Source organism: Mya arenaria, chromosome 10, assembly GCF_026914265.1.
Source record: "Mya arenaria isolate MELC-2E11 chromosome 10, ASM2691426v1".
NCBI classification, from domain to species: Eukaryota; Metazoa; Mollusca; class Bivalvia; order Myida; family Myidae; genus Mya; species Mya arenaria.
In genome coordinates this window covers 36195802-36214414 of record NC_069131.1, presented here as the reverse complement: position 1 = coordinate 36214414, position 18613 = coordinate 36195802, and the positions used below count along the sequence as shown (strand labels likewise).

The 18613-nt window shown below is 32.3% G+C and overlaps 2 protein-coding genes across 7 annotated transcripts in view; both read right to left on the bottom strand.

The window, feature by feature from the left end:
• Positions 1 to 18613, bottom strand: part of LOC128205746 (receptor-type tyrosine-protein phosphatase C-like) — a 61359-nt gene that overhangs the window by 39446 nt on the left and 3300 nt on the right. The window lies entirely within an intron of this gene.
• Positions 8369 to 17758, bottom strand: LOC128205753 (tyrosine-protein phosphatase non-receptor type 20-like). 2 transcript variants are annotated; one of them, XM_052907684.1, is made up of 14 exons: positions 17699 to 17758; positions 17336 to 17372; positions 17070 to 17173; positions 16569 to 16694; positions 14924 to 15080; positions 13611 to 13746; positions 13087 to 13218; positions 12150 to 12252; positions 11661 to 11737; positions 10543 to 10662; positions 10009 to 10137; positions 9549 to 9706; positions 9273 to 9408; positions 8369 to 8761 (listed from the first exon to the last, which is right to left on the bottom strand). In XM_052907684.1, exons 6-14 carry the CDS (start codon positions 13644 to 13646, stop codon positions 8663 to 8665), a joined length of 990 nt encoding a protein of 329 aa, XP_052763644.1. In that variant the 5' UTR covers positions 13647 to 13746; positions 14924 to 15080; positions 16569 to 16694; positions 17070 to 17173; positions 17336 to 17372; positions 17699 to 17758; the 3' UTR covers positions 8369 to 8662. The 2 variants fall into 2 exon arrangements, with proteins under 2 accessions (XP_052763644.1, XP_052763646.1); XM_052907686.1 differs by lacking the exons at positions 17070 to 17173; positions 17336 to 17372; positions 17699 to 17758 and having other exon boundaries at positions 16569 to 16731.

The following is an 18613-nucleotide window of genomic DNA, read 5'->3' as shown; positions in this document are numbered from 1 at the left end:
GTATTGCAATTTTACGTTGAAAAGTTAATGCATGTCTGGATAGGTTTATAGTTATTGCAATCAAATGCAGGAACATTCTATCGAGCAGATGTATAAACGTCAAAGTAATAAAAACGAAGGATTAAAATTTTCTGAACATGCAACATTGAATTTTAAGAAAAGTCTAAAGTGTTATGGCAAATAATATATTTACAATTGTTTTGTTTTGCAGGCATTTTCTGTTAGAGAAAACAATGAAAGGGTTTGTGAATTATGTAGTTGGCTCATCTGTTAACACTGTAAACGTTCCAGAAATTTTGCCTTTGCACTCTAAAGTATAAACCAGATTGGCCTTTTAATTTGACATTGATGCACGCAGTCAATGTTCCATACATACAAATTGAAAGCGCTGACAACGTGGAAAGACTCTATGTGCGACATAAGAGATTTTACTCCTTTACAATTCTGTTCATATCCAACAAAATACAATCCCTAATATAGTGTATAGTTTGAGTGTAACCGATAAGTGCCTGTCATTACCTATGACAAAGTTATGTATATTAATGAAATTTAATACAATTAGTGTCATAACATTTAATGATAAACCAATATATACTTAGGTGTATGAGCATTGCTTTCATCTCGCAAGTGTGTTGTTAGTTTAAAGTAAATTAGATAAAACCCGATATTGGCCGAGTACGTTTTGACTATTTGTTGTAGGTAACTGAAGGCATGATCTTTAAGTAAACATATTTTCCTGCGAAATAAGCTATAATTATCTAGTCCCCTCGGTTCCGCGCCAAGATTAATTTATGATTGTTCGACTTGCTTTTAAATTCACTTTAACGTTGGATAATTATAAACGTATTTAAGAAAGTGATATTTTATTTATCATTGTTCTAAACCGCTAACGCCATATGTTCCATTGTGTAACCCCGGCGCATTTATCATTTTAACATGTCACGTCAGATCAGAAGCTATCTGATTTGCGGCCTTCGGCCTACAGCCTAAAAATGGTTTATCTTTTCAAAACGTGAGATCATGCAAAAATCCATACATTTAAATATTTACATATAAAAAAACAACAGAATTTACGAATGTACAAGATTAAGATACCTGATGTATGGGCTGTGTATATAAATTCAAGCAAGTTCAAAGGCACACTTAACCATTAACTTTGTAAATATCAAAGCAATACTTACCAATAGTACAAAATACAAAAAATAGATACACTCTTTTATCTTTCAGCTTTGGCTATAGCGGTAGGCATCGTTATATTCGGGATCAAGGCGAGGCAGGATTGGGGCATAGACTTACAGGTGGAAACAATGTCTAAAGGCCGGTTTGGTTGGTCATTTTGGACGGCCATAGGGTCTGCGGCCAGCGCCCTGCTGACATCTACCTTATACTGTTGTATGGAAAGAAAGAGACAATAAATGGAGAATTGCGTGAGATGAAGGTGAAATGGATGTACCTGCATTTTACAAGTCCTAGCTTCGTAGACTTTTGGCTTCTCCAAGGCTCCTGTCGAGTCTAAGACTGATGGTGTTGGAAACATTTGTACACGCTGTTTTAGTACACAAACGATGTTTTGTCCAATAAAATACTAAATGCCACAATAAGCTTATTCTCTCGTGTATGAATCGTTTAGCTCGATAGTTTTATGTCGCTGTTATTATTTTGAATAAATGTTTGTTTGTTTTTTATTAAAAAAGAGTTGTTTTTTTATAAAATTGCTATTTTACTAGTCTTCTTCTAAGCTATATGTTTTATCTTGTGCCATGTTTTGTTTCTATACATATTACTGAGGCGATAAGCTTCTTATGCTTAAATCGAATAAAATTTATGCTCTGTTTTGTTTCTTTATATGTCTCCGTATTCATAGTTGAAACATTGTTCAAACGAACTTAAAACACAATATCGTGAATTAAACATTTTGTATGTGTCACAAATCAAATTGAAAAATTCTGTTGCAAAATTCTGTTCTAAAGAAAATCAATCTAGAGCGTTACATTCAATTGTTTTATGAATAGACTATGGCCTTTTTTTAGATTAATTCATTTTCATGCTATACATATAAATGCAAATTCTTTCTTTAAATGACAAACAAAAGCAACACACAAACACGCGCGCGCGCGCGCGCGCACGCATACACACACACACACACACACACACAGACAAGCGAAACATATTTGTTCGATCAGTGAAAAGTCATTGAGCCTTTTTCCGACAAAGAGTATTAGTTGGATTTTGCACTTTCTGATACATACTGTTAAATATATTTACCGTATAAAATAAGAAATATTTCATTAGCTCGGACAGAATAAACACGAAAACGTTGATACATTTATCAACGATGATTATTTTTCGCATTTGACTCTTTTTGATGAATATTGTGACACGGGTGATGTTGAGTAGATAATAAGGTAATATCTGTGTGCCCTCTTATGACACGGTGTCTCTTTTGTGCCTGTGAGAACGTGGTCATTTTGTTCTACCCCAGGTTTGATTTGGGGAAGGGTTTTCAGTGAAGGACAGGGTGCTGGTAAAAAGGACAGGTTGCTAAAGAAAAAGGACAGGGTGCTGCAGAATACTGGACAGGGTAGGGTGCTGCATAAAATAACATGATGCTGCAGAAAACGGACAGGTAGTTGCAGGAAAATTACAGGGTGCTGCAGAGAAAAAGCATGGTTGGTGCAGAAATAAGTATGGGTGCTCTAGAAAGATGACATGGTGCTGTAGAAAGAGGACTGGTAGCTTGAGAAAGGGGGCAGAGTTCTGGAGAAGGAAGACAGGGTGCTGTAGAAAGAGGACTGGTAGCTGGAGAAATATGACAGAGTTCTGGAGAAGGAGGACAGGGTGCTGCAGAAAGAGGACATGGTGCTCATGATAGAGGACCAGGCGCTGCAGTAAAAGGACAAGGCGCTGCATCGACTTCATGCAATAATATACAGTAGTAACACAAGTATTGTATCTATCAATATAAACATTTCATTGTAGCTATTATGTTTCCTCAGCACGAAAAGTATTGAAGGAGCAGAACCGCACTAATTGGAATATCTTCCTTTAACTATTTCGTATAAGATTTATATTGTGTTAAAATTATTTTCCTGATTGTCTTTATCGTCTAAAGACGTGCATTACCCCAAAACATGAACTTCAGTAGGTTTATTATATTAATATACAATAAATCAATACATTGAATATATATAATCCGTTTACATATTTAGCTGGTTAGATCCACTTAATGTCACGTTATTTTAACAACCTTTCTAAAATTCAAAGATAAGCAATGAGAAGCCAAAAATAAAACCAATCATTTACTCAACAAATCGGGCAAATTAACTTATTCCGCCCAAAACACATCATTTTTATAAAATTTAACTCTAAGAAGCAAACCAAATAAGAAATGGTGCGTTGTTGCATGTCGTATATTTTGAATAACGGTACTGGATGGATTTTTCCCGCACGTTCAATTTGTCCCGAAAATGCAAATACGCTGTGTAAGAAAATGTACTTTTGAAAAAAAATATGAAATTCATTTCAAATAAAAGGCTATTACGGATAAAGTTGGTCTACTCCGCCTGACGGTCGTTATTTTGACGGCTACTTTGAATACTTCTTAAGCTTAGACTACTACAATCTAATCACTATTAATATATTTATAGATAACATTTAAGTCAATGGCTAATTAAAAGATTTAACGAAACTTATGCGTTTATTATCCCATTGTTGAATGTTTCTATAAATCTTATCATGTTTTATCGATTATTGGTTAACAAGTTAAATAACTTTCATATTGAGTAATAATGAAACATTGCACATTTTCAAAATTATTTATTCATAAGCATAACTTTGATTATCTATAGCAAGATACACAATGACGTTAATTTATGATAGCGTTATCAGTTTTGATATTGAAATACATATAAATATATGCTAATCGTTCTAACATAACATATTTATATCGGAAGATAGACTTCTCTCAATCCTTTCAATTTCAACACTTTGCATTTCATAAATTATACCGATTTATATAACTAATATATCAATATTGATTGCACTGAATAATATGGGAAACAAGAGTGAAGTGTGTTTCATATTAAAATTGTATGATATAATTTCCCTTTTTATATATTTTGTCTAACCTTAAACGTTTAACAATATATTTCATTTTTTGTATGTGAAGGGCAACACAAATGTATAAATACGTCCCCCAAAGTCTATTTTGATAACTCCAAAGCTGATCATGGAGATCAAATCCCTACATAAAACTTTGTTATTCGTTCCATCTGACAAAGCAGCTAATAATGTAATCATATTTTGACATTTATATTATGTTAAAAATATCATTGAAGAGTGACAATCGTCTAACACTTACCTTTCTAGCCAACTCGATGAAGAAAGTATTATTAAAAATCATATTGAGTCTATTGTTAAACTTCATATTGTATTGAATAATGATCATAAAATCATTCCAACAATACACTGATGACCTAAGAAGCATAAAAGCATTCCATTTCTTGTTCTACTAAACAGGTTTCGATTTTACTTACAGTCTGCTTAACTGCGATTAAGATGAATGTGAAAAAAATAGTAGAAAAGTTTATGAAAACTCTGTAACTAGTATAGTGTGGTCCATCTACAATTCCTTAGATTTAGTTAATGATTTTAAAAGTAGAGTAATGTGCTTAATACATATGACTTTTCAACGCTGTATACATTTATTCCACAATGTTTAATTACAAACAAATTGACTTCTCTTATCGAAAAAAATCTTTTACTAGGGAGAGGCAACCTATACAGCAGTTAATAATTAATAAGCTTTTTACCAATGATCGCTCAAATAAATACACCTATTGGACATGCACAGATGTCATTCAAGTATAACTCTTGTACTTAATAATTATTTTCTAAAATTCAGTAAATGTTCATATAAGGAAACAATAGACATTCTAATGGGTGCTTTATATGGACCTTTACTTGCGGACCTCTTTGTATACTGCTATGATAGTGAACTTATGTTGAAAATGTCAAAGTCTGGAGATCTGGCCCATGTTGATAAATTCAATAGCACTTTCAGATATATTGACGATATTTTAAGTTTGGATAATCAGGTATTTACAGATAATATTAAATCGACATACCGTAACTTCACAATTGCAACTTAACAAATCTTATATATCCAATTTAAAAGCATCATATTTAGATTTGCAACTCGAAGTAAGGGGATATTTTCACTATTACAGTGATATGAAAAACGCATCATATGGTGTTTTATTGCACAATTGATAAATTTCGGTAAAATATGTACAGATGTCAAAAATGTCATCTCTCGCAGTAAACTTATGACGGATACACTTTTAAAACAGGGTTTCAGATATCATTAATTAAGGAAAGCTTTCCCTAAATTTGTTAATGGTATTTATATTATTAAACTATAATATCAAAGTACAATAGCAGTCTTAAATCGCTAACTCCGAAAAGTAGTGATCATCACGATTTTTATGGTGATGTTTCTAACAAAACTCGTAAAATTAAATGTTTTCAGCAGCTAGTTTGGCAGATAGACTCAATAAATTGCTTGGATTTTATCTAAACCGTGGATATAATGGCGGTACTTTGAAAAGTACTTGCCTTCTTGTTTTGATGATGAATATCTCATACAAAATATAAGGTTGAATATGGCGTCCTTACATAACTAAACTTTCAGTGCTTTGATTTTATGAAAATTTTACAGTTTGTTTTTTAGTTGGGATGTCCCAGCGTGTGACGTATTTTTCTTTTTTCTAAAATTTTACTTAGGTGATCATTTGGAATAAAAGTTTAGCTAATATATGTCGCTTATTTGTTTTAAAAGTGTTTTCTTTGTTTGTTCCCAGTTCTAGTACAATGCTGCATTTTATTATGAAACTCTATGATCACATAGTTTTATACCGTTTTTTGCTAAGGCAGACTATGTGTGATGCTCAACAATAACTGCATCGTCTCTTTGAAAAGTTTTTGCATTAGGTACGCTGAATTGTATTCCTCCGTCTGCAAATAGAGTTGGGATTCCTAATCATTGAAGTACTTGGGGTTTATCTATAGTTTATTATATTTATTTTATATATTAAATTTCCTCGAGTTAATGCATACTTTGATAAGATTGACCTTTTACGTTTCTACCTTATTCATGATTATTGGGATAAGAGTGAGGTTGTGCAGCACGAAAACTGGTTTATACCCCCAGTAATATTACATTTTACTGACCGTTCCAAGACGGTACCTAACAATCCTTAATAAACCTAGTTTTTTTATATAGTATATAACACCGTGTTGTTTGTGGAGTTTTGTGCTGTTGATCCATGATTCTTGTTTGGGACATTTTGTGTGTTATATGTTTTTGCGTTGTCCCTGTGAACGGGGTTTATGTTTAATATTTTGGCTACTGAGGTTGTTTCTGTAGTTATATAAATATTAAGGCTTGCAAAGAGTGAGACTGATTTTCTATCAAAAACTAATGTTCATGCATGTTAGACACAATAGCTGTAAGTTACTACTCTTTGTACAGGGGATTCAAGCAAGTGTTGTTTTCTTTTAACTTTGTTTTGATTTAAAGCATTATATATACATATAACTTTCACACCAATTTAAGGCCTTTTGTCCTGTTTACCACCACGATCAAGGGTTATCCCACCATAACCAACGTTACCTCCACCACTTCACCTTGTAACAATTGAACTCTGTGATACATGTTTTTTTAATGCTTTGTTTTGTAAGACAAACAGCAAAGTATAAGTATTTGTTTTTATGTCACTTTTTATGGCAAAAAAAGAAAAAAGAAATTTAAAAAAAGCCAAACATAAAGAATATTTAGAGAAATGCCACACTTTTTCTTGTTTTCGCCGAACAAGTATTAACCAAACTTCATTTCAACGTAATTGAGCTAGTCTTGCCACCTGCGAAATACGGTGAGGAGCAACATACTAAAACTATCAATGATCTTTATTTCTGCTTATATAAATGGGATGCATCGAATACACAAAAATGCACAATTTTAGACTGAGACCACAATCCGACATACCAAAATAATGAACTATATGTTTGAAAATGGTAAAACACTGATATTTCTATGAGCCATTCATCTGATTATTCAAATGAGGATGGAAATCATACCACAATACACTGTCACTAAGATTCAAGAATATTTGATGATTAATTAATGTGTTTTTGTCCGCTCAAGATATAAGTCTATTGATTTGTATAATGCAGAGGGGCAGAATTATGGTGTTTTTTGGGTAATAAAATGATTGAACTACATATTATGTTGCATGCTTTGCTGACGGTGCCGCCTTCGTTTTTCGTGGATGAATGTATTATGTCGCATTTATTGACGACACTTAACCTAAATGTTTAATGTCGCCTAAATGTATTGAAGTACTGTTGAAAATCCTCTATATTGATAGCAAATCAGGATATAAATAAGTAGAAGTTACGGCAGCCACAACCAGAGTTATTGAGAGTGTACGTGAGCGTTTTAACACAGGTGTGTGATTTAAATCATGAGGGCTGTAGTTTTGTACTGTATAACAATGAAAATGTGGTATAATTGAATTCCACATGGTTACGCCCATTCTTCTTGCTACTGTCCGATATGTATGTTAATGTTTAAGTGTAGACGAAAACAAGGAACATTACTAATAGTATGCCAATTGTATAACCGAATAAAATATAAGAATCATTGCTCGATTTACTTAGAATCAGGCACTGTTATATATCAAAAACATAATTCGCTGATTCATGTATGTATGTCTTAGCCTGATTAAGGCTTATCCTTGAAGCTCAGATAAGTAGTGTGTTATAACGTCACAGACAAACGGACTTGATCAAACCAGTCACCGATAGGAAGATGATTAATTCGGATTTTATATATACAACATATATTTTTGAATTAAGTCAATATGGAGCATTATTTAATAGTTCAATACGTACAATGCTGTCATACAATGCAAAATAGCATACGTAAATACAGTAAACAGACAAAAATCCTGTTTTCAGATTAATCAATGCAATTAAATATATGTATATATATATATATATATATATATATATATATATATATATATATATATATATATATATATATATATCATTGTGTTAGAGTAGAGTACTATCAGAAAACTATTTTTAGATAATAAACATAACATCTATAAGCTAATTATATATGCTGTGAAGCAGCAGTTATGCAAAGGTTTAAATATTCAATAAAATGTTGTGTTACGTGCAAATCTTTTCGTACAAAACATTTCTTCTTTGAACCATTCATCAAAGCCAAAAAACATTCAAAACATACTAACGGCTCGTTCAAATACAGCAGTTTTTATAAAAATGAAATATAAAAAGTCTATTGCTGTGACGGTTTTGTACACGTTTCTCATTTATTGTGTATTCAAAGTGCCTTCTTCAATGACATCCAGCATAATACAAAATATATATATAGTAAACAACATAATAATAATAATGTACAATGCGATTAGAAAACATTAAAGCAACACTTACTGCATCTACTTTTGCATATATTTACAATAATATTCACAAAACAATGTTTAGATATACAGATGAACACTAGCGTGTAAATATTCATGTGTTCTTGAATAGGTCAACACATCGACGTTCATTGTTCCAACATACTCAGCCGTGTTCATATCCTCTTGATATCCGCACTTGTGTTGTAATACACAGCAGTATCTGTTGCATTCAAGGATTGGAGAACACACTCGTAGCAAAAGTAAAATTGTTCCTGAAAAATCAAACTTGTATGCAAAAACAATGATCAATAATACATAGCTAGTTTTTAAAATATTGAAAAAGATGGGAACTCCCAATTTAAAAATGCGATTCGATAAGATTAATAACGTCATAAATAGGATGCAGTCTGGGCGATACGTTGCAACGTTACTTATTTTATTATTCAATCTGATGGCCACCTTGGCATAAACGCTACCAAATATGTCGACCTTGAAAACATATGAATAAATATTAAGTAGTTAAACAAAGAAACAAATGATGGACTCAAGTAGTCAAATGATAGAAACTATTACAGCTTATATCATTCATGGACAAGCTGTTGTTATTCAATGTGTCTCTCGTTCAGTGTATGTTAGGTCTTGTACTTGGCACCTCTCTACAGACTCATCGTTAAAATAACTACTGAAAAGTCATTGTGGTTTCCACTGTAACAATGTAATGCAAAAATAATAAACATAAAAGTAATAAAAATAATTTGGTTGAAAAAGTAGTTTTATAATTACCTTATTTGGAATGGAAAGTGGTCGTCTTGCTCTGACTTTCCTCACCGCATTGACCACACTGACTTCATTATCTTCACTCAGTGTTTCAAGTAATGTCGAGACAACACATGCAAGTCCGCTCTTTCCAGCTCCGTTCCTGTCACAATTGTAACATGTCGGATTGGTGTCTACGATCGTAATAATTAATTATTTTCTTGTGATATCAAGGGTCCTTTTAATGTTAACACTAGTCCAAAATCTGAAGGCGACTTCGAGCTAATAAAAACATGTACGTACATACAATGCACCAATATCGGTCCGTTCAAGTGAGATGATTTGGACGCGTCTGCAACCTCTTTGATGAAAGAAACAAAATGTTCTGCTGACTTCGGAGTATTGTGATTTCTATCCCAATCCAAATATTCATAATGTGGTATTCTCACCTCCGACTTGGTCTTAAATCCAATGGAAAACACTTTTTACAGATAATGCTTGCAATATAATATCACAAACGCATAAAGATTTATATTGTTTGTTGTGTTGGTAGTTGTATTAATGTTGTTGCTGCGGTTGTTGTTGGTGTTTGGGGTTTTGTTTGTTGTTATTGATGTTGTTTTTTTTTTCATTTTTTAGACTAGAAAGCACATATGTGTTTCCATATAAACCATAGGAAACTATTTAAATAACTTTTCAATTTAAAAAAGATAAAAATGACATTTTGCTATTTTGAGAACAATTATTCAGCTTTATATCGTACCTTTCCGTCGTGCTTAAAATGCAGCATTCTTTTTACAAAGAGTCTCGTACTTTGATATCTTGTTGAAAATATGGAAATCACACCTTTCATCAATGATTGATTGTCACCAGGAACGTACAAGCCATTCCCCTGGATATTACAATATAATTTACTGAAAACCAGTTATTTTGTTTAAATCTGAATAAGATATAGAGGCTTTATAACTGGCAAATCGATAAGGATGTGTTTGACTTTTTAAACTTTATAAAACAATTATAATAATGATGTTTAGTGCTTAATTGATAAATATCGCTATATAATGAAGATTAAAGCGTAATGTACAAATTGCAACGCTTTATTATGGACGTAACGATATAACTTCAAACACTATTTGTATTTACCTATATACCTGTAATGGCGTTAGGTCATAATGGTTTCGTTATTGGTGATCTAAACATAATTATAACAATTAAAATTCAGTGAAGCATCCAATGGTTGGTGTCAAAGTACGAACTTAGAGTGATTTTCAAAGTATCTGACTTGTCAATAATTTACCTGTGTCTCCATACTGACAATACAGGAGCAGTTTTCTTGAATAACAAGTGCGATGAAATCGGAGACTGTATCAGGCAGCGGTGTTTGTGCAACCAAGAAGCGGTTTTTTGTTTTGAAACTCTGAAAAGAAATTGAAAGTGACACAAACGAATTTGAATTATTATAAGCGTTGGGTAGGCCTTTATGCAGTATTATTTTACATTTAATTTTACTTTTAACACTGTTCATGTAGTTGTAAAAATAATCAGTTCATTTAAAACGAATGTAAAAAAGTATGTTTCAGCAAGCCAACAAATCTCAACAAGTCTAACACACAGTCGTCGGTGATTAATAAATAATAAAAGCTTTAATGATAATAACTTCATTAGTTATAATTGCTTCAAATGCCAATTTATCATAACAGGGTAAGGAACTCTTTAGGTTAATTTCTACCGTTCTAATCCTGAAATTTTATTATGTAAATATGTTGAAGTTTTATTTATTTTTGCCCAGTAAAATAAGTTTAAACTTAGCCAACAAATAGGACGCAGACTAAAGAAATGTTGTGTATTTTATTCCAATCCAAATATTTATAGAAGTATCCTGTTAACATGCTCACGAAAACATATCATAACATCAAAAGCTACAATGAAAACGTTTTTCAGCGTTATAATTTCAGTTGAATACTGTATTTCCACAATAAAACAAATCTAAAACTGACAGATAGACCTATTTATGTCAACATAGATATTGTTCAACTCAGAAATTTCGAAACCTTGATCGTACGATATGTTAATATATATATATGGGATCACCTTAACAGCGCATAAATCGTATACATGTAATTATCTTTCCGAAGCAATATTTCTGAGTAGTTAAATATACCTAAAATCTTCCGCCCTTATTTGTTTTGTTTTTATTTTGTAAATCATGATTGTTTTTGCGAAGTGAAGTTTATTTTTTCAATGTTTGTCGATTTTACAAGTCAAAAATACGATTAATATGTGAAAGTCATTTTTTAACTGAACATCTCTATCTTTGTCGTACGCCCGTTGTGAAGATTGAGGCATAGTGAGGAATGGACGAATGTCAGACTGCATTTTATTTAAAGCAAATGTTCACGTAGAACACATACTTACGTTGATGTATATCGCATTGATATAATCAGATTCGCCTAAGTTCAAAAACAAATAAAGACGTGGTCTGTTGGCATCACCTAACAATACACAACAAGAATAATATAGATCATGTGAACATAGATAAAATTTCAACGTTTCTTCAACAAAGGCAGTTTTCTTCAGGGACAGGATTTGCGCGTGGATGGAAGAGGGTGCAATATCAATCGGCAACGCCAGAAAGCTCGCCACTGCAGCAGGTGGCACATTAAAATTAAAGGAAAGATGCTACCAACGGTCATTAGGACGGACACCGACCCTTTCATCAAAATGATAAACGTAATAAAACATAAGCGCAGTTAAATGTATGTGGCTGAACTAACGATAACCGTATTTCGAAAATGTTAATATCATGTGTATTCGTCCTAATAGTTGCTTTTGAGATATAAGCAATATATTTACCTAAGTCAGTTAAAGATATGCTGCCTTTTTAAATCAAAATAATCGTGGTACCTGGTATATCTGCGTGTTTTCTGTTCTTTTTTATCAGAAGCCGATTCTTTTCCGTAGCCTGTAGTTCCTTGTCAGACTTTTGCTCCTGGTGTAACTGCATTTTCTATCGTATATTCAGAATGCAACAATAATTCATGAATACTTTTAATGTAACTTATACTAACATTTTACCATTCCGACGTCAAAACCACGGTCTCGATTCAATATTTCACATCTCTCGATTTCGAAAACAGAAATCCAGAATAGCGCCTATCGGCTTCTCATAGCTTCACACCATACTGCGAGAGTACGTTGGCCTCGGATTGAGGTGATCATGTAGCACAGTAAGCTCTTGTTATAGAATTACACTGTGCAAGCGTACATGCAACAAACATCAATGCCAGATAATGAGTGATTTATTTTGGAAGAGTTTAGTTTGTATTAAATGGTTAATTTACACAGTCTGATTATGATTATAAATGTCTATGTTATCGAATTTGTTCCTACATTACACACTCGACCTAATGCGGAAAACAGCCATACGAATGTGTGTTAACTAAGAGAATTTTTATTGTTATTTAAACATGTTTGTTTTCATAAACAGTGCTATGTTACGAATGCATGCATTTACTGTCATTTTGTTTTACAGACATAGCGTTTTGTTAATATACAGTATAATAAAACATTAGTTGCCATTTATTAAACATATATTAAAACAATAAAAACAATCATTCTAACAAAAAGCAAAATGTTGATAACGTGTAGTCAATATTGCAATATTCACGACTAAATATTTTACGCCTCCAATAGTTCACGAACGCTATCATTTTGTAGAATTAATAATCAGTGTTATCGTTATACCGATGTCGTTTATCTGGGTTACGACGACTTACGGTGTTTACATTTATTTTAAACATTGATTCATTGTTACCTTTGATACTATGAGTAACAATACTACCTCAAACTGCTTCTGTATCTCCTGTTTGCTGGACATCATATGCATAAAGTCATGGAAGTAGTCTATTTTTATCAATGAACAATCAAGGGTCAATGAATGGACCAAAGCTTGGTGTAGATACTTGTATTGATTCTGAAAGTCAATATCATAGTTATAAGATAAACGCTGGAATACGGTGTAGTATGCTGTACTGGAAAATGTCCTTGAACTTCTTTTGGCATAAAAATTTCAGATAGACGTAAGTTCAAAATGAATCAAATCGGTAATGAGTAAAAGAAGCAACATTGAACTAACTAGAAATAAAAGAAAGGGAAGTATCAAAACCCCTTTTCGTCCTGTTAATGCATTATTCTGAGTTAAAATAATTTGATTACATCGCACTTTTTAAACAGTACTTTGAATTTAATTCGTGCAACGAATAATTAACGGACGCCACCATAATGCGCTTATTGATTAACGAGACACGCATTATTTATCCTATTGATTTAATTATCTTATAGACTATATATTAGGAAATATCCCACCAAAGTCTGAACCATGTTGGGTCTGTTCTGTCTCATTTTGAGAACACATCCCGGGATATCAATAGCTCCTTCTGCCTCACCCTCTTTGGTCAGAACGTCTAGACCTATGTAGGTTCCTGTTCTTCCTACGCCAGCACTGAAAACATATAAAGCTCAATATCTGTCAATGTATCTGCCCAGAAGAGGGTATACGGACATGCATGCTTTTTTCTCACTTTTGTTAAGCTTAGTTTGATTAATAAGTACTACTATTTCGAAGGTGTTTACTTTCATACTTTATGATATCCTACGATAGTGTCCCAGTATATCGTAGAATGTATATGTATCCGTATTTCTGGCATAAACATATATCAATACGCTCAGACTTACCTGATGTGCTCAGTAAATAGTTAGCGTACGGGAAAGCAATTCAATTCACATGACTGATAAACTTAAAAACTAAACCTTGATACCCGTGTATTCCATGATATGCTCAGGTAAAACCGTTGAGTTTTATAAATACATGGAATCCATATTTATGAGTTTAATCACTGTTTTATATCAAATAGTTTTAGAATACATTTTAAAATACGCTGACGACGTTATCAATCTTAGTTCTTAATTGCACATGTCAAGTGTAGTGCAGTAGTGGATGCATGATATTTGGATTGTTTTTATGTCAGATCAAGGTTACTTGGACACTTCTCGTAATAAGGATATGGCTTATATAATGAATGCTGATTGATTTTGCGAATGGCGACGATTCATACCGTTGAGTTGACTCAATACTGATACAATAAGAAAATAATAAGTCATGTCGTAAATCTGTTTTCTATAATAACAATGCATTTTAATGCCATATTATGTAGCTATATAGATTCATTGTGTATGGAATAATCGTAGGAGATTTCATTCACAATAAGTCATCCAGTCTTAATATATGGACTGTAGGCTTTTTTTAGATTTACAACCAAGCCCGGTCCATTCACCAACGCTATGCTTTAGCTAATAAATTTGACTTATAAGATCAAACTGAGTGGAAAATATCGGAACAAAACGATGCAGTTAACAGAAAGGTAGAACATGGAAAGAATTGTATTGATATACCTAGCTTCGAAATATTTATTCATGTTTATCCTAGTATACATCAAATTAAAATGCTATGAGAATCGCTTCTCTATTTTCTGTTGTTGTTTTTTTTCGATCTTTCGAAATATATTTTGAATTTATAACCTAACATCCATTTATTTTATCAATGGTTGAAACGGGTTAGCATTTGCTTCAAGCTAGGGAATGAAAGGTTAAATAATCTAAACCACAGCTTGACACCCTACCTGCAATGCACAATAACTGGTCCGTCAAAGGTAGTCGGTAAGGCGTTCACTTTCTGTCTAAACTCTATAATCGATGTGACGTTATCAGGAATATCCTGTCTGGCCACGCTGTGAACTGAAGGTGATGCAGATTTCTTTCTTCTTTATTCTGTTTACCCTGTTTGGAAACAGAGAATAAAGTAAAGAAGTGATTCAAATTGATAACCTTGTGGTATGATGTTATATATCAACTATGCATACCATTTGTTGATAATTAATTAAAAAAATATTTGGGAAATAAATGTGTCTTTGTGTGTAAGTTAGATGGCAGTGTAATCACATTGAATATAAACAATTACATTAAAATTCGTTTATCATGTCTGTTTTTTATTTCTTAAAATGAAAACAAGTGTGTTTTTATTAAAAACAAAATGATTTACAACACTAACATTTCAAATTCCATCGTTTAGAATCAATCCTTTATAGTTTTCTGACCAATGAAAGAACCGTGTTTCTACGTACACCCAAATATCATGACTAGGCGTAAACGTGACAGTGCAAAGAACCTTTTGTTTTTTTATAGAAAAAGGAGATATAATAGTTAATGATGTTTTGATTTGAATTATAATTATCTAATCTACTTATTATATTTGAACTTACTAATCTTTAATAGTGAAATTAATGCAGTGAAATAAATATTACATTTTAAGATAGTTCAAGTTCTCTTTTCTTAGATACTTGCTACGAAAGGGCAATGTAAAAGTATTTTAGTTAAGATGATGTCTTAACTTCTCAGTTAAATGGAAATGAATAAGGGAGTCAATGCTTTGTATTTCATATTGTTTATAACTGACTTTTATTATTTGCTTTATTGATTAACTTTTTAATATTTTGCTTCTGAACTATAAACAAATTGTAAAAGCTAATGTTACAAAACAATCGCTTAGTTAAAAAGTTTTCTGATTGAAACATTAAACATATTTACAAAAAGAACTTATTTTTTAAGGAAGTCATTATAGCGCTTGTTTGATGCCGTAACAACTCAAGTGCACATACTTAATTCAAAATCTGATGGAAACTTATTTTAAAGTAGGGAAATATTGAGTCATTCTAAATACTTAGATGTTTTAACCTCCCTTCCTGAAATCACACTTAATCTTAACAGTTTTTCCTTAATATTATAAGGGAGAATCTTCAGCGTTCAAAAAGAGATGACTATTTTATTTTGAGACTGTTTAAATTAATATCTGTATTATTTGAGCCATTTTTCTTAGTTTGTTTCAAAAGACATTTGTAATGTCAGACAATGTAAAGACAGTTGTGTAATGGCCGCCTTTCACGCGGGAAGCTACATGTCAAAACTTAGACCGCCTCATTCCAAAGATGCTAAAATGGTATATGTCCCTTACCTGTCGCATGGCCTTAACGGGTAATACTGGAAACTTTAAGTACTTCACGGAGTATTTCATGGAGTCATGAAATGGGTCAGTCGTGGGAATCCGAAGATGCACTACCGTATTCCCACTCACAGGTTGTGTTGTTATTTATAAGGTAATGTTAATAGTAATCAGATTTAAATTTCAGCATACTTACACAAATTCGATCAACCTAATTGTTTTCGGGAATACTTAAATTACTGACAGTGTCCAAATTAATGAAACTTTACCATTGAAAACCTAAACTGTCTCCAAATGAAATCTGCATACAGTTTTTCAAACGTGCACACAACTTCTATATCGCCGTATAATTTACTTTGATATTGATCAGGCCAATATTGCTCACATTTGGTTTCCTGCAAAGCAACATATATTTATTTATTATTTACTATATTAAGATAAAGTTCCACTTAAGTATTATTATTATACGGACTAATGGCAACGGCACTCTAATGCAGGAAGGTCATAAGTGAACTTATATGATATTTCAAAACCATAATCCTCTTTTTCAATATTCTTTAATACCGATAGAACATGATATTCCATCTGCATAATGTTTATGATATTTATAATGAAATACTATAGTTCAAAATATATTGTTGTTTTTTTAATTCCAGATCGTTGTTGTTATAATTATATATTTAATATTTTCACTTCTTGTCCATTTATCACAAAACCACAACACCTTTTGTCATAGAAGGTCACACACTTGTCATTAAAAGACACATTACCTGACCCTCTACCAAGTTGGTCACCATAACAATCTTCTCCACTTTTTGTTGCCAGACCATTCGCCAGAATTGACCGAAATCGCCCAGCTGCTTAGCAGTTGGACCTTTATGTTGCATAATATATACCAAATACATTTACATTATTCAGCCATATTAATTGGAGGAGATCTTTTAAACAAACATTTAGTTTTTTTTGTTTTAAATTTGGTTTTATAGAAGTTAATATATTATTATCAAACAAACGTTTAATTAATAAATCCTATTACCCAAAGTAGCTATATATGCATTTCGTTTCCTGAAACCCTGGAAGAAAGAGGTTGTACATTATGCCTATGGTCATTAAATATCATGATATTTTCAAGGTGTATGCACGAATACCAAGAGTTCAAATATTACGTTTGTTATCATAAACATCGTTTATACGAATGGAAGTATGAATGCCTAATTATTCAAGGCAATTAAAATCTCATCCATCCTTCCAAAACAACTGGTTTAATAATACACGTTTTATTTTGGTTCAGAAATGTGATAAGCCGGATTATTAATAATAATAATAATAATAATAATAATAATAATAATAATAATAATAATAATAATAATGAAAGTACGTTTTGCTTGAATGGACTTACGTCTATATAGCTTGCATTGACATAGTCAGTGTCTCCGTGTACTACTACACGCGTATCATCATCTAAAAAGACATCAATGATGCAATTAAGAACAAATGTAACAAATGATAAGTGTAAAACTACTACAATCCTACGCATCAAAGAAAACACAATAACCTTGATTCAAAAAGAAGGGAACTGGTTCTTACACGGATATATTCCTTTGTATCTGTTTCTGTTCATGTTAGGCTTCATTTGTGAAACTTCATAAGGTTTCATGAGACCGTACGGTATTTTCTGCAAATTGAAAAAAAGAAAAACTATACACTTTTAAACAATTATGTATTCGACAATTTAAAACGTTAATGTTTACATAAACGTGTTCTTTATTACATGTAATAAAAAAATCCCAAGAAACATGAGTTAGACATCAAGGCAGTGAACGGTACCTGAAATTCTTCTTCCAGATCCTCTATACATACGCTTTGTACATATTCAGGTAAATCGACCACAGACAGTTTAACTCTGCTGATTTCTCTTGCGTTGTTGTAATAAACGCCACCATTTGTTTCAGACTTAACTGTGGGTTCCCATGTTTTATCTTCGTCTGAAACATAGTATTTTACAGTCGAAACGTTTTTGTTTCAAAAAACAAAATATCGTTATCACAATTAGGATAACTAACTAACCCATTTCAAGATTGTCTTCAGCCAAAATAGGCGTATTTTCCTTCGGTGGTGGACTCTGGTAATGGGGATACTTTATCCTGGATACAGAGCGAACATCGTCGGAAGTCTCATTGGCATTCGCTGCACGGTTAGCTTCTAAAGACATCAAGGAGTATAATATATTAGTAAGGCCTTTCTTCTAAAGGTAGACAACATAAAGTGGCCCTTTCAGTTAACTTTTTAACAAAGCGCACAACGTTCAGGAGTT